This window comes from Centropristis striata, chromosome 5 (assembly GCF_030273125.1).
Source record: "Centropristis striata isolate RG_2023a ecotype Rhode Island chromosome 5, C.striata_1.0, whole genome shotgun sequence".
NCBI lineage: Eukaryota > Metazoa > Chordata > Actinopteri > Perciformes > Serranidae > Centropristis > Centropristis striata.
Genome location: NC_081521.1, coordinates 1,143,803 through 1,170,361, shown reverse-complemented (window position 1 = coordinate 1,170,361; position 26,559 = coordinate 1,143,803). Strand labels below are relative to the sequence as shown.

General features: G+C 37.2%; 1 protein-coding gene across 1 annotated transcript in view; it reads right to left on the bottom strand.

The window, feature by feature from the left end:
- The window catches only part of myt1b (myelin transcription factor 1b), a 35,544-nt gene extending 17,939 nt beyond the window's left edge, over positions 1-17,605 (bottom strand). Inside the window, 8 exon segments of the mRNA XM_059332788.1 lie at positions 1,168-1,358; positions 2,520-2,734; positions 8,232-8,348; positions 8,594-8,684; positions 10,132-10,266; positions 14,570-14,651; positions 14,653-15,686; positions 17,360-17,605. Coding sequence (XP_059188771.1) covers positions 1,168-1,358; positions 2,520-2,734; positions 8,232-8,348; positions 8,594-8,684; positions 10,132-10,266; positions 14,570-14,651; positions 14,653-15,686; positions 17,360-17,477 — 1,983 coding nt within the window. The 5' untranslated portion in view covers positions 17,478-17,605.
- Positions 17,606-26,559: the final 8,954 nt, after the last annotated feature.

The window sequence follows — 26,559 nt, the reverse complement described above, 5'->3', positions numbered from 1 at the left end:
AAAAATTAAAAAATAGCTTTGTTAGAGCGATCTAAAAAAACTGTTACATCTCCCTTTTTCAGAAATCTTCCTGCGTTTTTAATATGGGAGCCAATGAGGCTGTTGGTAGTGTTGGTGGATCATCTGTGTGTCCTACGCCCAAACTATAACTCTGACAGCTTTACCAGAGGATTGTGAGGGAGAAGACTAATTTTCATACGTTTCTATGTATAAATTATTTCTGTAGAGTGGAATTTGCGGCCTGGAGCGCAGTTTTAAAAATTATTTTTTGACAGTTTTTTCTCTCCGTCTACACTCTGGTGATGATGTCACACACTGTGACACGAACATTCCGTGCAATACACACCCATTATAATCTCAGAATTTCTCCCAAAATGATCATGGTCATTGAACAGGGATTGATAAAAAACTATATGACCTATCGAAACGTGGATTAAAACACCGATACACAAGACTTGTGTCTACTGTTTAAAGTTTAAATGGAGTCTCTAGGTGAAATTATGCCGGAGAAGTAGACGTTTAAAAATCTCCAATTATCGTTCTTTTTTGCTCATTTTTTTTTCAGCTGTCCCATTCATTTCAATGCAAAATTTTGGTCAGTTTCTGTAAAATTCGTATTCTGTAGAGAAAAGTAATAGCACACCGATCCCGATCAAACCGCACGTTTTGATATATAATTTCTCCTGCAACTCTTCAAGTTGCAGGACTAGTAGCAGGACGAAATTGCGTCCGGAAGAGGAAGAAGAAGAAATCCACAGTATAACAGTAGTGCAGCAGGATTATTCACTTTCTTCATGTATTTGAATATTAAATTATATTGAATTATATGTAAAAATAGAAAGGATTCACATCTTATTGCTGGATGTAAAATGATGTGAAAATTTTCGGTTTACTTACAGTAAAACTTTAAATTTAATGTAAAAAAAAAAGGAAAGGGAGGTGAGGAAGAGGAGGAGGAGGAGGAGGTTCTAAGACAAGAGTGGCGTAACACTTTATAACAATGACATCATCCATAAACGACTGATTCATCTCATATTTATGAGTTTTTTCCCTCTAAGAACGAGGTGATTTATTTCTCCTACAGTTGGTATTCTATTTAAATAATAAATTAATCCTAATAAGTGTAAACTAACTGACTATCAGCATGGTGAATCGTGCGGTGGGTACCTTGCTGTGGGGTTTGGTGCTGAGGTTCTCAGGTTTCTCCCAGCAGCGAGTCGACAGGTTGAGGATGGCGGTGGCGGCCATGTGAGCCGCCTCGGCGTCGTGGGAGTAGTCGTAGGCCAGGGCGGAGCTCTTCCCGTAACCATGGAGACTGAGGCTGGGGGAGGGGGGCGACTTGGGGAAGGAGGGCTTAGCTGGAGGAGGACAAACAGGAAACTTTAGATCAGGAGAAGGTGGACTGTACATGTATGATTTCACTAAGTAATTAAAAGGAGAGTAAGTTAAGAAATCTGATTCCTAAATACTGTGTTTAACCTTCTGTAGTCTCGAAAAGCTCCAAATAATCCAGACTTGTTGATGACATCCAGACTAGAAAACAAAGCAGCGTGGAGCCCTACTGATTTTTTGTGTCATTTTGTGTCTTCTGATGGGTTTGCTTTGGTCATTCTGACTTCTCATTTTGTCTTTTTTGGTGATTTTGTGTCTTCTTTCGGTCATTTTGTGTCTTTTTTTGTTCACTTTGTGTCTTTTTTTTGTCATTTTGTGTCTTTTCTTGGTCATTTTGTGTCTTTTTTTGGTCATTTTGTGTCTTTTTTAGTCATTTTGTGTCTTTTTTGGTCATTTTGTGTCTTTTTTAGTCATTTTGTGTCTTTTTTGGTCATTTTGTGTCTTCTGATAGGTTTGTTTTGGTCATTCTGACTTCTCATTTAGTCTTTTTTGGTCATTTTGTGTCTTCTTTTGGTCATTTTGTGTCTTTTTTTGGTCACTTTGTGTCTTTTTTTTGTCATTTTGTGTCTTTTCTTGGTCATTTTGTGTCTTTTTTTGGTCATTTTGTGTCTTTTTGTGTCTTTTTTTGGGTCATTTTGTGTCTTTTTGTGTCTTCTTTTGGTCATTTTGTGTCTTTTTTTAGTCATTTTGTGTCTTTTTTTTGTCATTTTGTGTCTTTTATTGGTCTTTTTGTGTCTTTTTTGGGTCATTTTGTGTCTTTTTAGTCCTTTAGTCCAACATAAAATGTGATTTTGTATCTTTTTTTACTTTCAAAACACTATCATGCTCCATAAAGAATTTTAAATGTGTCAAATCTAACATTTTTCCATCCAGTTCTATCATTTGATACTAAATCTATTTGAGCTTGTCTCCAGTTTTACTTGGTATATCATCATCAAAGTGAAACTGGCCTCATGGAGTTTACAGCCAGAACTTTAGAGGTAAATGTACAGTAGGGCTCCACGCTGCTTTGTTTTATACTCTGATGGAGGCAACAAGTCTGATTATTTGGAGCTTCTGGAGACTCTTTAAATAAATGAAGACATTATCTTGGTGTGGTAATCTTATAAAAACCAGCGTTGTCTTACTTTTGAAGGCTTTCGGTGACGTTTCGCTGGTGGGCATCTTTGGAGCAAGCATACGCTTCCCGAACACTTGAGCGTCAAAACTTGCATAATCGAAGGACACCTTGGAGTATTTCTCCAGCTCCTTGGCCAGGTTGGCGCGGGGCGTGGCCGGCGCCATGTTGGGCCGGTAGCTGCCGTACTGGGGCACCTCCAGCTGCTTCACAAAGCACATGGGCCTGATGGGAGGACAGGGACATGGAGAGAAGGGGGATTAAGATACAATATAAAATAGAAAGTACAATAGAATAGAATACACAAGGAGAGGTGGGAGATGAGTCCATGCAGCAAGATCATTTCCCTCAGATTTACTGTTTTATCTGGTTTTAAGACCTTTTTTGCAGTGAAATTGGGACACAACATCAGTCTTCATGCTAAGCTATGCTAACTAGCTCCTGGCTGTAGCTTATTAGCAAAAAGACGTGTGCATTGCAAACAAGGTGTGTCTAAAAACAAGATAATGTAATAGATAATGATTTTTTCTTTATGATCTTCAGCTTTAATTTGCTAAAAGAAAGAAAACAAAATATGTAATTGCTTATATTTAGTGTATTTCACTTATTTTGAGGCTGTAAAAAGTTACATTTTTAAGTAATCTCATCTTAAAACCAACATTTTATGGTTGTTTTATGCTTATGTTTAGTGTATTTCACTTACTTTGGGGCAGGAAAAAAAAGTTACTTTTCAAGTAAGCTGATCTTAAAACCAGCATTTTCGGCTTATTCGAAGCCTTCTAAATGCATCTGTAGACATGATTATTTCTAGATTTAACAATCTTAATTTAAGAAATCTTGTCAAGTGAAAATATCTTGCTGCATGGACAGATAATTTACTTTGTTTTGAGAACCTTTTCCCTCAGATTTAGTGTTTTTATCTTGTTTTTAGACACCTATTTTTGCCGTGTGCTTTCAGGGAAGTATTTAGATTCAGAATAGAATAGAATAGAATAGAATAGAATAGAATAGAATAGAATAGAATAGAATAGACAAGGGGAGATGAGTCCATGCAGCGAGATCATTTCCCTCAGATTTACTGTTTTATCTGGTTTTTAGACCTTTTAGCTTGTTTATTCTTCACTGATATCGAGTATTTTTTCTCTAAATATATATGTATATATATTTTCTTCACAATCTTATATTTAGTGTGTTACACTTATTTTGAGGCAGAGAAAAAGTTAAATTTTTAAGTAATCTCATCTTAAAACCAGCATTTTATGCTTATTTTTATTCTTATGTTTAGTGTATTTCACTTATTTTGGGGCAGAAAAAAAAAGTAGAAAGTGAAAATATCAGATAATTTCACTGGTTTTAAGAACCTTTTCCCTCAGATTTAGTGTTTATATCTTGTTTTTAGACACCTATTTTTGCCGTGTGCTTTCAGGGAAGTATTTAGATTCAGAATAGAATAGAATAGAATAGAATAGAATAGAATAGAATAGACAAGGGGAGATGGGACATAAAATAGGATTGGTGCAATTAAGAGTGTCGGGGCGGCAGAGTGACACAGGGAGAGTGAAGATAGGGCCGGCGGTGTACTTAGCAGGAGTGCAGCAGGATTAAAAGCTCTCTTATCAGCAGAGGGCACATTTGCATGTTGTACAGCATGAATTTATGAGCTTTAAGCCCTCTCGTTTTCCTGGAGAGCCGGGGCTTTTGTCAGACCTGTTGGCGTAAATCCACTGATAGACCAAGGAGAGGCAAGAGGGAGGAGGGAGGAGGAGAAAACTAGAGGAGGAGAGGAGGAGGAAAAGGAGGAGGCTCCAGGCCCTCGACCCCCTACGGCCCAGCCTTCTTTTTTCTTGTATGACTGGAGTCCGTATCACAGATATCACAGTCTCTGGTCTCTAACCATCGACCCTTAATGAGCTCTAGAACATGATCAGCCTGGAGTCTGACTGCTAGCTGCTGTAGAAAAGGTGTTTAAAAACCAGATCAAACAGTAAATCTAAAGGTCTAAAACCAGATCAAACAGTAAATCTAAAGGTCTAAAAACCAGATCAAACAGTAAATCTGAGGGAAATGATCTTGCTGCATGGACAGATAATTTACCTTGACAAGATTTATTAAATTAAGATTATTAAATCTAGAAATAAGCATGTTGAACACTTAAAATAAGAAATTAACTCTTAAAACAAGATCAATTAAAGCTGCCTACCTGACAATTATTTGTTTATTACCAAGAAACTTTATGTCTTTTTTTTTTGGTGTTTTTTTTTTTTTTTTTTTTGCCTTTTTGGTCATTTTACGTCTTTTTGTGTCTTTTTTTTTTTTTTTTTTTGTTGTTTTGTGGTCTATTTTGGGTCATTTTGTGTCTTTTCACATCTTCTTTTGGTCACAAAATGAATCAAATAATAAAATTAAAGAAAGATAAAAAAAAACCTTTAGATTTAGTAGTGTTAGATAATTTATCTTGTTTTAAGAGTTCAACATGCTTATTTCTGGATTTAATAATCTTAATTTAAGAAATCTCTTGGTTTTATTCTAGTTTTATGTGGTTTTATTTTTGTTTTAAGTGGGTTTATTCTGGTTTTAAGTGGTTTTATTTTGGTTTTAAGTGGTTTTATTCTGGTTTTTAATTGGTTTTATTTTGGTTTTAAGTGGTTTTATTCTGGTTTTAAGTGGTTTTATTCTGGTTTTAAGTGGTTTTATTTCTTGTTTTAAGTGTTCAACATGCTTATTTATAGATTTAATCTTAATTTAAGAAACCTTTTTTGCAGTGTATGTGTGCTGCAATGTAAATAGTCTAACTATCGGTGCATTAATCCTCTGTTTTACCATCTGTGTGCATGCTCACATCTCTGAGGCTCCACAGGAGGATTTCCATGACAGTAAAAAACTTTCTACCACTGATCACAGGGCATTTTTTCCTTTCTATTTATTCAACATGGATGCCATTAGAACATGGATTGTACGAGGAATTCTTCAGCCCCAAACACAACAGACAACCAGCTCATTTTAATAACAATCTGAGCAGAAGAAAAAAACACAAAGCAGGCCTTATTATGTTTTAATCCTCCATGCTTTGTCTGACCACTGATGAGCTTTTCCTCAAGGAAAGCAATTATTTTTCCTATCCCCCTGCATTGCCCCTGTAACTTGCATAATTAGCTTATCGGCTGCATTATTAATTAAAATACCAATGAGGAAGAGCGTGGTCTTAGCATAATACCAGTGTCTGCTTGGTGTTAATTATCATTCTTGTGGCCGTGATCACGGTGGCTGATGAATGGAGATAAAGAGATCTCAGTGTTGGAGGTGACAGTAATGATTGAACCGCCTCACTCAATGCTTCAAGACTTTCTGGCTGCATGGAGCCGTTCTTCTGGTGAGGGCACATTAACCAAGGTCAGGAGGTCTCTGGTCTCTAGAAGGACTCCACTTCAACTTCACAGGGGTTGGACTGGAGACGAGGGCTTTTATGGAGGTGAAAGGAGCACAACGGATTGTACATTTCTAATTCTAATTCTTAAATTTACTTGAGTTGTAACCAAGGTTATTATAGTTAACGAAAACTAACGAAATAACGAAAACTAGAATTGAAAACACATTTTCGTTAACTGAAATAAAAATAAAAATGAGAGTTTATAAAAAACGATAACTAACTGAAACTGTATTTTGTGGTTACAAAACTAACTAAAACTAACTAAAATTATAGTGAAAATGTCCTTCGTTTTAGTCTTTGTCAACTTTTTTCATCCGTAAACCTTTTTGGTTGATATGAAATCTATTTCGTCTATCTGGTTTTATGACTTAATAAACTTATTGGGGCTGAGATGGATCAGACAAAGGAAATAAAGGAAACATTTATTGTGACCTTATTGAATCTGGACCCAACAAATACCCCATTACAAAAAAACTACAACTAACACTAAAACTAATAAAAACTAAACTAAAACTAAGCATTTTGCAAAAAATAAAACTAATCAAAACTAGCAAACTCACTCTAAAAACTAATTAAAACTAACTGAATTTGAAAACAAAAATTGACAACGAAATTAAAACTAAAACTAATGAAAAATTCAAAACTATTATAACCTTGGTTGTAACAGGCGTAATAAGCTGCTTCAGCCTTTTTGGTCCAAATGTCTATTATCAATTTTCTCTCACTGTTTACTTATTGTTTACTTTGATCAATGTTTTTTTTCTGGTTTGTTACTTCTGTTTTAATGACATGTATTGACCGAAATAAACGGATACGAAACGAAACGAAACACGATGCCCAGTCTGAACTTAGACTGGAGAAAAGAAGCCAATGTGAAACTACTCAAAACTTGTCTGTTTTCTAATGGCGTGTAGAGGGTGTAGACTGAACGGGTTGGTAGGTCGGTGGTTCCATCCCCGACCATGGCAGCTACATGTCAAAGTATCTTTTTTTTTTTAAGATATTTTTTTGGTCATTTTTTGGCTTTATTGATAGAGACAGAGTGAAGGGGGAGACAGAGGGATTTGAACCCGGGCCGCCCGCTTACGAGGACCATGCCTCTATGGTAATATTATTAAAGTTAGAACATAAACCCTCATGGTGAGGCGTAGCTAAGACTAGACAAGCGCTATTCAATTATAGGAGAAAATGAAGCAGGGTATGCTTAAGATTCTTTTACTGGTTTTTAAATCTCTTCATGTTCTTATTCCAGCCTATTTATCTGATTTACTTTCATGCTATGAACCCTGGAGGGCCCTCAGGTCTTCTGACCTTTTAATAAAACCAAAAGTTAGAATTAAAACCCTCATGGTGAGGCGTCGTTTTCTCTCTGTGGTCCACGTTGGTGGAAGACCTGAAGACCTGAGGACCTGAAGACCTGAGGCCCTCAGAGACGCTTCAGGTCTTTAAGAGCAAACTGAAGACTTTAAATTTATTTATTAGCTATTATTTATTAGTCTATATATATATGCTCTACTTTTTAATGATTTATTCATTATTTTCATCTATTTTTATCTAGCTTTTTTACTTTTTATTGTTATTATTATTTACTTTTTTACTTTTTATTTTACCTTATCTTACCTTACTTCATCTTTATTTATTTGATCTAATTGATTTCTAAGCTGCCTCCAGTGTTTCCTCACTGCTCCATGTTGAGATGTTTATAATGGGATGGTGGATGTTTGCTTGTTTCTATGTTTTATTATCATTGTTATTATTATTATTATTATTATTATTTTCCATGTTTATGTGAAGCACTTTGTGTTACATTTCTCTTGTATGAAAAGTGCTCTAAAACTAAAGTCTGATTGATTGATTGATTGATTGATTGATGCTTTAGGTCGTGGCTATCTTGTGTCCCCTCGTCCTGTTTGGATGTTTCATGTGTTCTTTCACAGCAAGTTTTCAGTTTATAACAGTGAAACGTCCTCATCCAGTTCAGTATTCAGGCTGCTAACAAAGCAGCTAATGGAGGAGAAGACGTGTTGTGTTTTCAAAGGGAGGCGCTGAGGTGAAGGACGTTTTTAAAATCCTTTCTCTTATTTCTTTTTGCTGATTGGAGGTAAGGTTAAAGAACAAGTATGAAGCTTTATATATATATATATTTTACATTCCATTGTCTATTTTACAGCATTATTTAGTTGATTCTGCTGTACTTTTGACTGCTCTGATGACCTTTTGCTGCCTTTTGTCATCACTGAGACTCTGTATTTATCTAATGGAAGAATATAATTGGATATTTTCTGGATTCCCCACCTCAACACTCTGTCGTTGGGACTTCCTTTGAGGTGCTCGCTGCCTGGCTGAGACAGAAGCTGCTTATCGTGGCCCTTCGACAGCTTCTCTGCAGCAGCAATAGGGCATCCAGAAAGACTGGAGGGGTGGAGGAGAAGAGAAAAAGATGAATATCAAAGGAGAATATGTTGCTGACCGTGTAAATCTGCATCACACTGATGTGGACTGACACATTCGCTGTCCTGCATATATGAATATATGAGCTTGCAAATACACAAAGGGAACTGCATGCCCTGTGCATAACACTCTCAGCTGCAGAAACACACACACCCAAACCAAGAATACAGATCTACAAAGATGCAGAGTAATGAATGCATGAATACCTGCGGTGTGTGTTGCGGTTGCTGTTAACGTGGCCCTGACCGGTGCAGCCGGGGGTCGGACACTTCAGCACATTCTCATGCATGGCCAGGACTACAGAGGAAACAATGGAAACAGTCACAGGGTTAGCTCCACAACCTTCATTTCATTTATTCATTTATTTAACCCATTGAGGCCTAAAACTTCCTGTAAAACCTTTGGGCGATTTTAAAATCAGCCCCTAAAACCTGAAGTTTTTCTGGCAATCCAACAGAAGTGTCAACGCTTCTACTAAATAATAGATTTTCAGCCTCTGTAGCAGATAGAAATGAAATTCAAAAAGTATTTGAGAGCTTATACAAATACTACAAAACAAAAGACGTATCCGCTTTCCAGGCTTCAATGGGTTAACAGGGACAGTGCATGGCTCTCAGCCGTACCAGAATTAGCTACTAGCTAAATTTCATCTGTAGTTCCTGGGCAGGAACAAATAACATCAATCTAACACAAACAAACAGCAACAACAAAGTTTCACACTCTTTAAACAGAATACAACACAGAACAACAGCAAGAGTAAAGTCACAGTATTAAGACACAACATAAAACAATGTTAAAATACAACACTAAAGAGATTGCAAAATAGTGAACTAATGTTTGAGTTTATCCTCATGGAACATAGTTAAAAAATTATTTTCATGTAAGGGACACGGGATATGACTGTCATTAACTTGCATTGTAGCCAAATCCGTGTCAGTTTCACGGAAATTTGAGTGATTCTGTGGCTATTCCACGGATTCCTGTAAGACCAGGTTCTCTGATCATACAGTCATGGAAAAAAAATATTAGACCACTATTATCTTCAATTTATTGTTCATTTTAATGTCTGGTACACTGCAAAAAAAGGTGTGTCTAAAACAAGATAAAACACTAAATCTGAGGGAAATGAAATCTGTCACAACAGACAACCATAGACGCTGTATTTCACCATATGCTGATGACACCCTCCTCTATATGTCACATAAGATGCTACTTGACCTTATGCTTTATTTTGGATCACTTTCAGGATATAAATGAAAGTGAAAGTTTAAAAGAAGCTGCCAAAATAATGTTGAATATCCAAATAACTTTAGGTATCAATATTCTTTCTTTGCATGTCAGGTTATAAGGGAAAATCAAGATAATAAGATGAATGTTTTATGAATGTGTCTCGATTTCATTATTTATTTTTATGTTACCACTCTCTACACCCTTTATTACTTTAAAAGAACCCTTTATATATATATATATAAGAGCTGATATCTAGACATTTAACATGGTTTTCTTGATAATGATTATGGTTATTATCAAGGATTGGATATTCATCAGTCACCGAGGTCTGATGAGACCAGAACATGAACTCTGAAAAACCTCATGAAACCAGGACTAAAGTATTATTACAGTACATGGTGTGTATGTGAATAAAGGGGTAGTGGGCTTCTGTCACTGTCACGCTGCCCTTTGTTGTCACTTTTCTGCTCTCTGAGCGTGTTTTCGTGTGGTGAAGCAGCTGAAGAAGACTCACTCTCCGGGGGGATCCTGTCCTTGTGTGGACAGCCTGACAGGCTGCGGTGGTGGGGGTAAAGACCAGTCACATGACCCGTCCCATCACAGCCCGGGGTGGGACACTTGATCTCCCTCTTCTCTGGCTTACTGCTCTCTAGATATAGAGAGGGAGGAGAGGAGGAGGAGAGGAGGAGGAGAGGAGGAGAGGAGGAGAGGAGGAGAGGAGGAGAGGAGGAGAGGAGGAGAGGTGGGATGAATAAGGAGGACGTGGTTAATGCCATCAGACAGTCTGCTTGGCTGAGCATGAAATCCAGACATATTTCAGACAAACTGTACAAAAGCGACACCATCTGTATCTGCTCGCTGCTCATATTGTGTCATTGTAACAGCAGAAGATGTTTTGTGCATTTGTCTAAATAGAGACATTTACTTTAAGGTTATTCTACACCAGGGGTCTCAAACTCTAATTACCTGGAGCCGCTGGAAGCAGTATCACAATGGCCAAAAAAAGACACAAGATTACTAAGAAAAAGACACAAAATGGCCCAAAAAAGACACAAAATGACAGAAAAAAAACCTAAATTACTTTAAAAAGAGACAAAATGACCAAAAATAGACACAGAATTACCAAAAAGACACAAAATTATTACAAAAAGCCACAAAATTACCAAAAAAGAAACAAAATTACTAAAAAAGGACACAAAATTACAAAAAAAAAGACACAATTACCAAAAAAGACACATAATTATAAAAAAAAGACACAAAATTATTAAAAAAGATACAAAATTATCTAAAAAAAGACACAAAATTACCAAAAAAAGTAATTAAAGGGACCTTCCACACACAACACGGTAAAGTGTCATTCATATAAAACTCACATTAAACTTTCATATCAAGGTGGGGGCCACAAAATATCGTAAATGCAAATATTCAGAAATGGTTTAATGATTCTGTATCAGAGCTGACTGTCTTCTGAACAGCAGCTCAGCCTTTATCCTTCTAATCAACTCAGACTGCTGTTTGCAAGAATTACAACTGAGAAAAAGACAACACTGTAAAAAATAATCTGTTTAATTTACAGTAAAATACCGTCAGCTGTGGTTACCAGAACTTCACCGAAAAAAATATGAATAGCGAGGTGGTTTTTCTACTGTAAATTTAAATGTAAATATCAGCAAAAAAACTGTCATTTAGACTGAATAATCACTTTTTTGTGTCATTTTATCCCTATTGTGTCTATTTTTGGTAATTTTGTGTCTTATTTAATAATTTTATGGGTTTTTTTTGGTAATTCTGTGTCTCCTTTGGTCGTTTTCTGTCTTTTTTTGGTCATTTTGTGACTCTTTTGGTCATTTTAGGTCCTTTGTTAGGTCCTTAGGTCTACTATTATTTTTATGGTAGTTATGTCCTTGTGACATTATGGTATTTCTCCATTCATTGTAAATGAAAATCTAATATTTTTTACAGTAAAACTATGTGTTTTCTACAGTTTGTGGCAGTAAAAGTCAAAGTTTTGTACTAATCCTTTATTTTATGGTAATTAAAAGTGTCTACTACGATTTTTAATTTAACGCCCTATTTCTGATGCAATTTGACTGCTTTCCACTGTAATTTCTAGAGACATTTTTTACAGTGTGCTGCTCCTGGAGGCAGCCAGGTTGCTATCTGCGGCTCTGCAGAGAGGAAAAAACGCCGCGATGCTCTACTGGCCTTCAAATTGAATGTTAACGAGACACGCATCTCCTAATTATGGCTGAGCAGAACAGGAGCGCCACCACAGGAGGGAGCTGAGGCCACGCAGAGGTTACCATGTAATCACACTACTAGCATGACCAGCTGGCAGCCAGCCAGCCAACAGGAACAAGGTCCGAACACAAGCAGCAGCATGTCAACAAACACCGAGACATGCTTCACACAAACCATCTGTATCTGCTCGCTGCTCAGATTGTGTCATTGTAACAGCAGAAGATGTTCTGTGCATTTGTCTAAATAGAGACATTTACTTTAAGGTTATTCTACACCAGGGGTCTCAAACTCTAATTACCTGGAGGCCGCTGGAAGCAGTATCACAGTGACCAAAAAAAGACACAAGATTACGAAAAAAAAGACAGAAAATGGCCCAAAAAAGACACAAAATGACAGAAAAAAACTAAATTACTTAAAAGAAGACACAAAGTGACAAAAAAAGACACAGAATTATCAAAAAGACACAAAATTATTTAAAAAAGACACAAATGACCACAAAAAGACACAAAATGACTAAAAAAAAGACACAATTACCAAAATAAGACACAGAATTACTAAAAAAGACACAAAATAACTAAAAAAAGACACAATTACCAAAATCAGACACAGAATTACCAAAAAATACACATAATTATTAAAAAAAAGACACATAATTATTAAAAAAAAGCTACAAAATTACTAAAAAAGACACAAAATAACAAAAAAAAGACACAATTACCAAAATAAGACACAGAATTACCAAAAAAGACACATAATTATTAAAAAAAAAGACACATAATTATTAAAAAAGACACAAAATTATCTAAAAAAAGACACAAAATGGCCAAAAAAAGACACAAAATGACAGAAAAAAGTAATTAAAGGGACCTTCCACACACAACACGGTAAAGCAGCATGTCAACAAACACCAGGAACAACCTCACGCTTCCTCCTCTCTCTGTTGGTCTCTCTCTCTCTCTCTCTGTTCGTCTGTTCGTCTCTCTCTCTCTGTTCGTCTGTTCGTCTCTCTCTCTCTGTTGGTCTCTCTCTCTGTTCGTCTCTCTCTCTGTTCGTCTCTCTCTCTCTCTTCGTCTCTCTCTCTCTTCGAGCACTTCCTCTCCACTCGTCATGAGTCTATTCAGCTGGAAACACTTGATCGTGTCACAAAGAGCAGCTTTAGAGGATCTAAACAAGCTGTGACTCATCGCTCTTTATTGCTACAATCTGTTTATTTGGATCTTCTGCTCCCAACAGTCATTTTTAGACCACCACACCTTCTGAACATAGTTTGTTGTACACTGAAAAAAAACTGGAGTGACGTTTACTTTAAAAAAAGCTCCACAATTGTACCTGTCTTGGACTTCTTGTGTACTTTATTTTATTGTTTAGTTTATTAATTTTTATTTATGTTTTATTATCATAAAATTGTGTATCTTAATCTAGCCCCTTTTATCCTTTTTTCTTCTTCTCCTTTTCTTAATTGGTTGCTAGTGTGGTCTTGTAAAAAATTGTAAGAACTCAATAAAAGTTGAATCATAAAAATAAAAAAAAGCTAGGCAAGTTTTTCCACACAGAAAGTGTTTGTAATCTTTACTCAGGCTGTTTATAACTAATATTTATTTAACCCTTAATAGAGCACTAAGTGAAATACTTGCAAATTCCAGATTTCAACCCTAGAGAATATTGGAGGATATTACATACAGCCAGAATGTGTAAAAAAAAAACATACAGACCCGGGGGAGGGGGGTAATATTTTGAGAAAAAAGTTTACTAGATTAAAGTGACAAATCTACGAGGAAAAAATGTGCAGATTTATGAGATTTAAAGTGGTGAATCTGCGAGAAAAAAGTTGCTTTTTCCCCCCACTTTTTTCTCTTAAATCTGCAACTTTTTTTTCTTGTAGATTTGCCACTTTAGTCTAGTAAATTTGCAACTTTTTCCTCAAAATATTACCTCCTATATCCACTGAAGTTACCAAATACGGTTCTTTGCCTGATAAAGGGTTAATAGAACAACTTATTTTTTATGAAAATACACAAGTAAATTTCAGATTCACTGATGTCCCTCAATCACATTTGACTGTGAAATATCAACTAATGAAGCCAATGAACTGGTTCAGTGAATATTACTGGAACCAATGATTCAATTTAATGTGAGTTTTATATGAATACTTTACTGTGTTGTGTGTGGAAGGTCCCTTTAATTACTTTTTTGGTAATTTTGTGTCTTTTTTTAAATAATTTTGTGTCTTTTTTAAATAATTTTGTGTCTTTTTTAATAATTTTGGGTCTTTTTTGTAATTTTGTGTCTTTTTCTAACGAATTTAGTTTTTTTCTGTCATTCTGTGTCTTTTTTTCGGCATTTTGTATCTTTTTAAAATAATTTTGTGTCTATTTTGGTCATTTTGTGTCTTTTTTTGTGATGTTGTGTCTTTTTTGTAATTTTGTTTCTTTTTTAAGTAATTTAGTTTTTTTCTGTCATTTTGTATCTTTTTTAATAATTTTGTGTCTTTTTTGGGCATTTTGTATCTTTTTTCAGTAATTTAGTGTTTTTTCTGTCATTTTGTGTCTTTTTCTTTGGTAATTTCTATATTGCCTCCAGTGGCCCCCAGGTAATCTGAGTTTGAGGCCCCTGATGTAGACCATGAACACAGAACACAGCAGCTATATTTTCCCGTAAACCAATCAGATATTTTTCACGTCTCAGTGTAACCTGAGCTCTTCTTCTCTTACCTTTGCTGAAGTAGCTCTTGCGGAGGACGTCCAGGTGTTTGGGCCTGTCGTCCATGGTGAAGTAGCGCTGGTGGTGGATGTCGGGGGGCGCGCAGCAGCTCCCGCGGCCCGGCCGGCTTCACCTGCTCCGCCTTCAGGGCGATGGCCTGCTCCAGGAGGCCCAGGTTCCCTCTGCTCAGGTCGAACATCTCCGACTCGTCCGTCACCGTGGAGCGCTGCGACAGGCTGTCCTCGTCGTCCCGCTCGTCGTCTCCGTCCACGTCCTCGAAGTCCCGCTCCTCCTCGGACCGGTCCGACCGGACCTCGATGACGTCCGGCGAGGCCGAGGGCGCCGCGGCCAGGAGCTTAAAGTTCTCCCCTCGGAGGCCGGGGAAGAAGTCCTCCAGGGGGCTGGCCCTGTGGGAGCCCAGGCTTAAAGGGGGGCTGGGTTTGTAGTTCTGAAGCGCTTTGTGGGAGTCGTACTTGTGGGAGTTGTAGTCCTCCAGGGGACTGTAGTCCTCCGGGGGTCCGACCCGCTGGTCTTCAGCCGTGGTGAGGCTTCCCTGAGCTGCGGCGGTGCTGGTGATGGTGCTGATGGCGCTGGGCGCGTCACTGATGGGTGAAACCTGCTTCACCTCCCTGTGCTCCTCCTCCTGCTCCTCCTCCTCTTCCTCCTCCTCTTCCTCCTGGCTCTGCTGTGCAAGTGCTGCCACCTCCTCCTCCTCCTCCTCCTCCTGCTCCTCTTTCTGCTCTCCTTCATCTTTGATCTGCTCCTGCTGGACGTCTTGGGTCACATGTTTCTGCTCCTCGGGGCTCATCTGGTTCTTCCTCCTCTCCTCCTCTTCCTCCTCCTCTTCCTCCTCTTCAGCTGCCTCCTTCTCCACAACACATGACTCTTCCGATACTTGAACTCTGTGTGCCTCCTCCTCCTCCTCCTCCTCCTGCTCATCCTTCACTTCTTCACCCTGTGCGGCTGCCATGGCGACGTCCTCCCCGGTCGCCACAGCAACAGGCTGCGGAGCGTCGCTGCTGCTGTCGGTCACTCGGCCGAGGTGGAGGAGCGAGTCGGCCACCTCCTCCGTGCTCTGAGAGGAGGCAGGAGGTGCTGCTCCAGCTTCAGGTTCAATGATCACACACTCTGAGGGAGAAAAGAAGGAGGAGAGGTCAGAGACAGGAAACAGAGTCATGGAGGGAGATGAAGATACTGTCAGCAACATCTTCATCATCACCTGCTTCATCATCACTGGGAAATAAAAACACCTGCTAGGAAAGAGTGATTTAAAACAATCATTTTGTGTCTTTTTAAAAAAAAAAATGTGTGTCTTTTTTAAGTAATTGAGTGTTTTTTCAGTCATTTTGTGTCTTTTTTTTTTTTAAACTAATTTAGTTTTTTTCTGTCATTCTGTGTCTTTTTTTGGTCATTTTGTGTATTTTTTGGGGCATTTTGAATCTTTTTTAATAATTTTGTGTCTATTTTGGTCATTTTGTGTCTTTTTTGTAATGTTGTGTCTTTTTTTGGTCATTTTGTGTCTTTTTAAATCATTTTATGTCTTTTTTGGTCATTTTGTTTCTTTTTTAAGTAATTTAGTTTTTTTTCTGTCATTTTGTGTCTTTTTTGGTCATTTTGTGTCTTTTTGGGTCATTTTTTGTCTTCTTTTAATAATTTTGTGTCTTTTTTTGGTCATTTTGTGTCTTTTTGGGTCATTTTGTGTCTTTTCTGGGTCATTTTGTGTCTTTTTAAATACTTTTGTGTCTTTTTTTTGTAATTCTGTGTATTTTATGGTCATTTTGTGTCTTTTTTAATAATTTTGTGTCTTTTTTTTTGGTAATTCTGGCAGGAGGTGCTACTCCAGGTTCAGGTTCAATGATCACACACTCCTCTGAGGAAGAAAAGAAGGAGAGGTCAGAGCTGTGACAGGAAACAGTGAGTCATGGAGTGAGATAAAGCGTTTGTCAGCAATATCTTCATCATCGAATTTCCCTTCGGGGATGAATAAAGTAATCTATCTATCTATCACTGACATCACCTGCTTCATCATCACTGGGAAATAAAAACACCTGCTAGGAAAGAATGATTTAAAACAGCTTGTAGAGGCAAAAAGAAACTATTCACAGAGAATCTGACTGGTTCTTACCCAGATAAAATAACTTAGATTTAGAAGTGTTAGATAATTTATCTGGTTTTAAGAGTTAATGTCTTATTTTAAGTGTTCAACGTGCTTATTTCTAGATTTAATAATCTTAATTTAAAAAATCTTGTCAAGGTAAAGGTTACCTTGCTCTGGAGATGCTGGTACTGTCTGAACTCAATAACCTTCCAGTGAACTGACTGGCAGCTCTTTAGTTTTGTGTTTGTTTGTTTCTGTTTTGTTTTGTACTGTCCATTTTTAAAACTCATCTTAAAACCTATTTTTATTCCGTGGCTTTTAACCACACATGAGACTCTGCTCTTGTTTTTAATGTTTTATGGTTTGTTTTTATCTATTGTTTTTTGAAACTATTTATTTTAGTGTTTATTCCTGTTTTCTTTATTTTATTGTCTCGTGTTCTGTTTGTTTACGTACAGCACTTTGTTGCAGCTGTGGTTGTTTTAAAGTGTTTTACAGATAAAGTTTTGTTTTGTTGTGTCTGTTCTTGATCTTTCTCCTGTTTTCTGTATTTCTCCTGTTATTGTCCTGATAAAAAACTTGGAAAACTATAAATAAAGTATTAATAAAAGCAACTTTGTCTGGTTTTGTCCCACAGATATTCACTTCACGCTGATACAGAATAAATAAAAAAGATCTCTGAGGTTAATATGAACCAGCTCACCTTCATCAGCTGTGAATCTGTTCTCTTCTTTCTCTTCTGCCTTCTCCTCCTCCTCCTCCATCTGTTTCTCCTCCTCCTGTCCACTTGTCTCTTCTTCTTCTGTTATCTCTTCTGTCATCTCCTCTCTCTGCTCCTCCTCCTGCTCCTCCTTGCTCTCCTCCTCCTGCTCTGCCTCCTTGTCTGCGTCTCCTTCAGCTTCGCTGCTGCCTCCATCGCTCTCAGCGCTGAATCCCTCGTCCAGAGCCAGTTTCAGGGGGTGGGACTTCCTCTTGGAGGGCCGCTCCGACTCCTGCTCCTCCTGCTCCTGCTCCTGCTCCGCCTCCTCCAGGCGGCGCTTCCTGGCTACGGGGCAACCCAGAATACTGAAGCAGGAGAAGAAAAGACGGAGGAGGAGAAGAGGATCATGAATATTACAGCAGGTTTAATCACAACTCACCTGAACTCCTCGAACTCAGGAGTTATCAACCTTTTGGACGAATTTTGGACAAATAATGAAGCAGACAACAACTAAAACATCTCTCTGTCTGTGCATTTATATATATTTTATTGTTTCTTTTAATCTAAGTCCTTTGCTATCAGTTTAAAGGTCCATTCTGACCTCCTGAGTGTGTAACAGTCAGCTTCAAGACAGAGACTCCTTGGAAAGTAACAACTTGATACTTTGGGATTTGTCAGAAAAGACACAGAATTACCCAAAAAAGGATCAAATTGAGCACAAAATGACACAAAATGATCAAAATGACAAAAAAAAACCCATAGAATTATGCAAAAAAAGGACTCAAATTGACCATAAAATGACACAAATTGACCAGAAAAGACACAAAATGACCAAAAAGATACAAAATGACCCAAAGAAGACACAAAATGACCAAAAAAGACACAAATTGACCAAAAAAGACACAAAATGACCCAAAAAAGACACAAAATGACCAAAAAAAGACACAAATTCACCACAAAATGATCATAAAGACACAAAATGACCAGAAAAGACACAGAATGACAAAAAAGACACAAAATGACAGAAAACAACTAAATTACTTAAAAAAAAAACCCAAAATGACCAAAAAAGACACAAACTTATTAAAATAGAAACACAATTATTAAAAAAAGACACAAAAGTATTTAAAAAAAGACACCAAAGTATTTAAAAATGACAAAAAAAGACACAAAATGACAAAAAAAGACACAAAATGACTGAAAACCCCACAAAATGACCACAAAAACACAACAAAAAAACCACATTAAATGACCAAAAAGACTAAAAGACATGAAGAGTTTAACAGAGTGGAGACAGAGCTGACTTCTAAGTGATGGAGGTTGAGAATATCTGGTGTAACATGCAGGTTGTGACTTTAACAAGCACGGCGGAGGATGTTGGTGTGTTTGTGTGTTTGTGTGTTTATGTGTTTGTGTGTTTGTGTGTTTGTGTGTTTGTGTGTGTTTAGAGATGGAGGAGGAGGGGGCGTGGCCTGTGGCCTGAGGGGGGCGCCATGCTGGCTCCCTCTGAAATCACTGAAACCAATCTGAGCCAATTGACTGGAACGTTTAATGAACAAGTTGTATGGAGCGGCAGGCGGCGAGTCAGTGGAGGGAGAAATCCAATAAGGTCCCCGTGAGTCTCACCTGGGAGACGCCGCGGGGACGCAGGGCGGTCTATAAACAAAGTGCTGCTGAAATTGGCTGCTGAAGGAATACACATGTAAACAGATAGCTAATATCTGGCCTCAATAAAGACCAGTCACGAGCCACTAACCTGCCCCGAGACTCTGACAGGAGGAGGAGGAGGAGGAGGAGGAGGAGGAGGAGGAGGAGGAAGAATAAACCTGAAGAAACCTGAAGCTGCTGTCCACTGAAAACTTTATCACTCTGCTTTAGATTTAATCTTAAAAACACACTGTAAGATTGTCTAAATATTCAACTATTTATTTTTATTTATTTACAAGATTAACACTAACTTTATAACTATGTTATGTCAGAAATACTTATTTCTGTATTTAATTTATTTATTGTAATGTCTTAACACTTTTTTCTTGTATGATGCTCAGGATGTTTATTTTGATGTCTCTTACTTCAAATTCTGTCAGGAAATGTTCTGTAAAATTATTAAAATGGTTAAATAAAAAGTTAAAAAAAAAAAAAAACACACTGTAAAACCCAACTTGTTTTTTCAACTTCAATATTTGAGTTTCGATGCTGCAAAATAATTTTATGTCAAGACAACAAAGACAAATTAATCTTGCTATTTCACTCAATATTTTAGGTTAAAATTACTTTTTGCACATTCTTTGTTGGATTGACAAGGAAAAATTAACAACATTGGGTTTTACAGTGCAGTTATTATTCAATATCCTAATCACAGGCTCTAATAATGTTTATATTAACTCTTTGTCTGATCTATTCTTTAATAAGGAAGCTATGGAATTTCAAATAAAGGCTAATCAGAACTTTTGGATTGCCCTCTAATTTTTGCAATTTTTCATTTTTGTTTTGTTTTTATCTTAATTGGGAATTTAAAACTAATCAGGAAAAATGACTCTTGCGCTGAATATTAACTGTTTTGTATGATAATGTACTTTATTTTCTGTCCTGACATGAATTCAGCTAATCTACTCTCTACACTGCAAATTATTAGTTTCTTACCAAGATAAAAAAAAACTTTAGATTTAGAAGTGTTTGATCATTTATCTTGTTTTAAGAGTTAATTTCTTATTTTAAGTGTTCAACATGCTTATTCCAGATTTAATAATCTTAATTTAATAAATCTTGTCAAGGTAAATTATCTGTCCATGCAGCAAGATCATTTCCCTCAGATTTACTGTTTCATCTGGTTTTTAAACCTTTTTTTCTTTTTTGCAGTGAAATTGGGACACAACATCAGTCTTGATGCTAAGCTATGCTAACTAGCTCCTGGCTGTAGCTTATTAGCAAAAAGACGTGTGCACTGCAAAAAAGGTGTGTCTAAAAACCAGATAAATGATCTAACACTTCTAAATCTAAAGTATTTTTTTATCTTGGTAAGAACCAAATAATCATCAGGTCACTCTGCTCGGGCCAGTTCATCACTGCTGGCAGCTTTACTTTATCTGGTTTTAAGAGTTCATTTATTATTTTAAGGACTATTTTTTTCAGTTTTTCTGACTTTTTTTTTTTTTCATTTTTTCGGACATTTTTCCCCCTGTTTCTCTGACTCTTTTCTGATTTTCTGACAATTTTTTTTCGTTTTTTCTGACAAATTTTCCCCTGTTTTTCAGAGTATTTTTTCCTCCTGTTTTTCTGACTTTTTTTCTGTTTTTCAGAGTAATTTTTTTTCAGCTTTTCTGTCTCATTTTCCCCCTGTTTTTATTAAATCTAGAAATAAGCATGTTGAACGCTTAATATAAGAAATTAACTCTTAAAACAAGATAAATTATCTAACAAGTTGGTTTTTTTTATCTTGGTAAGAACCAAATAATTATCAGTGCTGCTCGGACAGAGATTCTCTACATTTAATAATCTTAATTTAATAAATCTTGTCAAGGTAAATTATCTGTCCATGCAGCAGCAGATTTACTGTTTGATCTGGTTTTTTAACACCTTTTATTTTTCTGCAGTGTGTGTGATGGTATCATGTAATGCTGAGCACACAGAGCAGACAGTGAGTGTTACTACAGACTGATGGAGGACAGACAGACAGACAGAGAAGGACAGACAGAGGCTGGTAATATCTGCCCTACCTTCTGTGTCGTGAGTATCTCCCACTGATATGGCCGGAGCCATTGCATCCAGGGGTGGGGCAGCTGGATGGGATGGGTGGAGGTTAGAGAAATGTTTATTTAGTCCCTGTGACAGGCAATGAGAACCAAAGGCAATAAACAAGGCACATTAACCCATTTAAGGCCGGAAAGCTTTACCACATTTCTACCATTAAAACCTGTTGGGGCGCTGTTGTGTTATTCTACCATTAAAGCCTGTTGGGGCGCTGTTGTGTTATTCCACCATTAAAGCCTGTTGGGGCGCTGTTGTGTTATTCTACCATTAAAGCCTGTTGGGGCGCTGTTGTGTTATTCTACCATTAAAACCTGTTGGGGCGCTGTTGTGTTATTCTACCATTAAAACCTGTTGGGGCGCTGTTGTGTTATTCTACCATTAAAGCCTGTTGGGGCGCTGTTGTGTTATTCTACCATTAAAGCCTGTTGGGGCGCTGTTGTGTTATTCTACCATTAAAGCCTGTTGGGGCGCTGTTGTGTTATTCTACCATTAAAACCTGTTGGGGCGCTGTTGTGTTATTCTACCATTAAAGCCTGTTGGGGCGCTGTTGTGTTATTCTACCATTAAAGCCTGTTGGGGCGCTGTTGTGTTATTCTACCATTAAAGCCTGTTGGGGCGCTGTTGTGTTATTCTACCATTAAAGCCTGTTGGGGCGCTGTTGTGTTATTCTACCATTAAAGCCTGTTGGGGCGCTGTTGTGTTATTCTACCATTAAAGCCTGTTGGGGCGCTGTTGTGTTATTCTACCATTAAAGCCTGTTGGGGCGCTGTTGTGTTATTCTACCATTAAAGCCTGTTGGGGCGCTGTTGTGTTATTCTACCATTAAAGCCTGATGGGGCGCTGTTGTGTTATTCTACCATTAAAGCCTGTTGGGGCGCTGTTGTGTTATTCTACCATTAAAGCCTGTTGGGGCGCTGTTGTGTTATTCTACCATTAAAGCCTGTTGGGGCGCTGTTGTGTTATTCTACCATTAAAACCTGTTGGGGCGCTGTTGTGTTATTCTACCATTAAAACCTGTTGGGGCGCTGTTGTGTTATTCTACCATTAAAGCCTGTTGGGGCGCTGTTGTGTTATTCTACCATTAAAGCCTGTTGGGGCGCTGTTGTGTTATTCTACCATTAAAGCCTGTTGGGGCGCTGTTGTGTTATTCTACCATTAAAACCTGTTGGGGCGCTGTTGTGTTATTCTACCATTAAAGCCTGTTGGGGCGCTGTTGTGTTATTCTACCATTAAAGCCTGTTGGGGCGCTGTTGTGTTATTCTACCATTAAAGCCTGTTGGGGCGCTGTTGTGTTATTCTACCATTAAAGCCTGTTGGGGCGCTGTTGTGTAATTCTACCGTTAACCCTTTATCAGGCAAAGAACTATATTTGGTAGTTAGTCAGGTAATATTTTGAGAAAAAAAGTTTATGAGATTTAAAGTGGTGAATCTGCGTGAAAAAAGTCGCAGATTTACGAGAAAAAAGTGGGGAAAAAACAACTTTTTTCTCCCAGATTCACCACTTTAACCCTTAATTGGACACTCGTGGAAATACTTGCAAATTCCAAATTTCAACCCTAGAGAATATATGTGGTTTTGTAGTTTTTGTAGTTTTATGAACACTGCATAGCATCATATCTGCTGCTGACAAATTTAATTAAAGACTGAGCACTTTACCTCTCTTTCTTGCCATGTTTACATTATATCATATATATTTTTCTGTTCATTTACTTGCCTAAGTATGTTTATATTGTATATTTTTATATTTTATATATATTTTAGTTATTGTTGCACTGCTTTTTTTTAAGTCAGCTCTCAAATCTCATTGTACATGTGTATAGTGACAATAAGTCATTCAGGTTTTAGGGGCTGATTTTAAAATCGCCCAGAGGTATTACAGACAGTTTTTCTCCAGGTTTCTTAAATTAAGATTATTAAATCTAATTTGTGGGGGGTTTTGGGCATTTTGTGTTATTTTCAGTCATTTTGTGTCATTTTTTGGTCACATGCGTTGTTTTTTAGTCATTTTGTGTCATTTTTTAGTTAGTTTGTGTCTTTTTTAGTCATTTTAGTCATTTTATGTCTTTTTTTAGTCATTTTGTATAATTTTTAGGTCATTTTGTGTCTTTTTTAGTCATTTTGTGTCATTTTTTGGTCACATGCGTCATTTTTTGTCATTTTGTGTCATTTTTTAGTTAGTTTGTGTCTTTTTTAGTCATTTTGTGTCTTTTTTTAGGCATTTTGTGTCATTTTTTGGTCATTTTGTGTCTTTTTTCAGTCATTTTGTATCATTTTTAGGTCATTTTGTGTCTTTTTTAGTCATTTTGTATCATTTTTTGGTCATTATGTGTCATTTTTTAGTTAGTTTGTGTCTTTTTTAGTCATTTTATGTCTTTTTTTAGTCATTTTGTGTCATTTTTGGTCACATGCGTCGTTTTTTAGTCATTTTGTGTCGTTTTTTAGTTAGTTTGTGTCTTTTTTAGTCATTTTGTGTCATTTTTTGGTCATTTTGTGTCTTTTTTCAGTCATTTTGTATCATTTTTAGGTCATTTTTAGGTTAAAATCGACCAGAGGTTTTACAGGCAGTTTTTTCCAGCTGTTTCAGGCCTTAAATGGGTTAATATCAAAAACAAAACAAAGCAAAGCAAAGTCATGCAAACTGAGCACACAAGTCACACAAATGCACAAAGACCAGCAGCCGTCGGTCCGTCCAGCAGAGACACATGATGCATGGATGCAGGTGGCATCAAGGCAGGAGAAGCTAATATTGAATGTCATACATCAAGCCTGGCCGATATCCTGTTAGTGTGTGAGTGCAGCGATAGGATCAGACAGAGCTGCTGTAATTTCCGACTCTCTCTCTGCTCTGCTCACCATCATCATCATCTCCTCTCCTCCAGGTTGCTATGACCCCTCAGGACGGCTAATTTCAATTCTCATTAACTTCCCCCAGCAATTGCCCTTTATTACTCCAATTATCCTTATTATTAATTTCACTTATTAAAAAATGCTGCATTTGCATTTTAAATGAGGCGCTCTCTGGCCTCACTACTGTTTTTTTTTTTCTTCTTCTTAATTCAGAAACCAAAAGGGTTTTTTCTTTTTTTTTTATTTGGGAGTATCTGCACAGATCAGTGCTCGGAGGTGAAGTGTGACAAAATGAGGGAGGATGAAGAAACATAATTTAGGAGGAGGAGGAGGGGAAGGAGAGAGATGGGTTTGATGACAGGTGAGACCCTGAGATACACTGTAAAAAAAAAAGGTGTTTAAAACCAGATCAAACAGTAAATCTGAGGGAAATGATCTTGCTGCATGGACAGATAATTTACCTTGACAAGATGTCTTAAATTAAGATTATTAAATCTAGAAATAACGCTTAAAATAAGGAATTTACTCTTAAAACAAGATAAATTAAAGCTGCAAGCAGCGATGAACTTGTCTTAAGAGTTAAAAGACACAAAATGACAAAAAAACGACACAAAATGACAAAAAAAAGACTCAAAGTGACCTGAAAATGACACAAAATGACTAAAAAAAGACACAAAATGACTAAAAAAGTCACCAAGTGACCTAAAAATTACACAAAATGACCAAAAAATTACACAAAATGACTAAAAAAGACACAAAATGACCAAAACCCCCTACAAATTAGATTTAATCAACTTAATTTAAGAAATCTTGTCAAGTGAATTATCCGTCCAAGACCATCAGCAAGATCATTTCCCTCAGATTTACTCATTTTTTTTTTTTTTTTTTACAGTGCATCACTTTGGAACACTGATTAACAATTATAAATATAATTATAGTGATAATATTTAGTAACGGTTGAAGGAATAGTGAATTCTTGACACTCTCCATCATGTTTCTGTTTCCTTCCACTGAATCATAAAAACATCACACACGTCTTTCATTACATCTACTGTACGTGTTCAAACAGGAAGTAGCAAAAGGCTGTTAGGAATCAATAGCTGAAGCCTGTTGGAGGCGCTGACCACAAGCTGAGAAGGGCTGGTAATAAGGAATAAAAGTATATAAATATATATATATTGATATATAAATACACAGAGAACATGTAAGGAGTGAGTGAGTGACAGTGTGTGAGTGTTCTAGTGCCGCAGGAGCTCTACGCTGCACATGAAGCTGCTTTATGAAAGGGATGAGGAGAGAGATGAAGGTGTTTCCTTACCTCAGCTCTTGTCCTACGAGCTCGATAGGAACTGGAGAGAAAAGAGGGAGAGAAAGAGGGAGAAAAGAGGGAGAGAAAGAGAAAGAGGGGGAGAAAGAGAAAGAGGGGGAGGAGAAGAAAGAGAGACAGGAGGCAGAACAAAGGTGAACCACTGCTCAGAGAGCTGCTGCTAAAAGAAACTCAGATCAATAAATCACAAATGCATAGCAATCCCAGGAGACACACACACACACACACACACACACACACACACAGGAGGAAACACACCTACACACTCATGAGCTCATATACAAACACACACATCTACATGCATACACACACTAATACATGTTCACAACGATGAGCAGAAAACAAACAGGAGTGTAAGTGCTCGCATGCACACACACACACACACACACACACTGCATGATAACACACACACACACACACACAGGAGAAAAAACCCTAAATCAGCCAAATTGCATCGTGCTGTTTAGTAAAAAAGTGAAAATTATTTGCAGACTTCAGCAATGAAACATGACTAATTGTTGCACTTTAGTTATTGTAATTGGCTAAATGAAATTAAAAGGAAAACTGCCTTTATTAATAATATTCCAATAGTTTCGAGCAAACCAAAAAGGGACCAAAAAGGCACAAATTACCAAAAAAGGGCACAAAATGACCATAAAATGACACAAAATGACTAAAAAAGGATACAAAGTGATTAAAAAAAGACACGAAATGAATAAAAAAAGACACCAAATGACCAAAAAACCCCACAAAATTATCAAAACAGTTTTCCTCACATATTGTACATATTGTAAGTATTGTGATTTTTCCAGCCTCTCCTGTCCTCTCCTCTCTGCTCTGTGTAAACAGCCTATCAATGTTCAATGTGTATGTGCTGCACACACACACACACACACACACACACCTACAGGAGAAAAACCTAAATCAGCCAAATTGCATCGTGCTGTTTAGTAAAAAAAGTGACAATTATTTGCAGACTTCAGCAATGAAACATGATTAATTGTTGCACTTTAGTTATTATAATTGGCAAAATGAAATTAAAAGGAAAACTGCCTTCATCAGTAGAAAACAGCACTTCTTTCTTTCAGGGACGACTTATAGTAATTGCCTTCAAAACATAAATCAACTTCTGCTCCCAAACAACACACACACACACACACACACACTCACACACGCACACACACACACTCACACACACACACACACTCACACACACACACACACACACACACACTCAGCATCGATTGGGCGTTGAGCGATAGAATGACTTTGGAGAAAT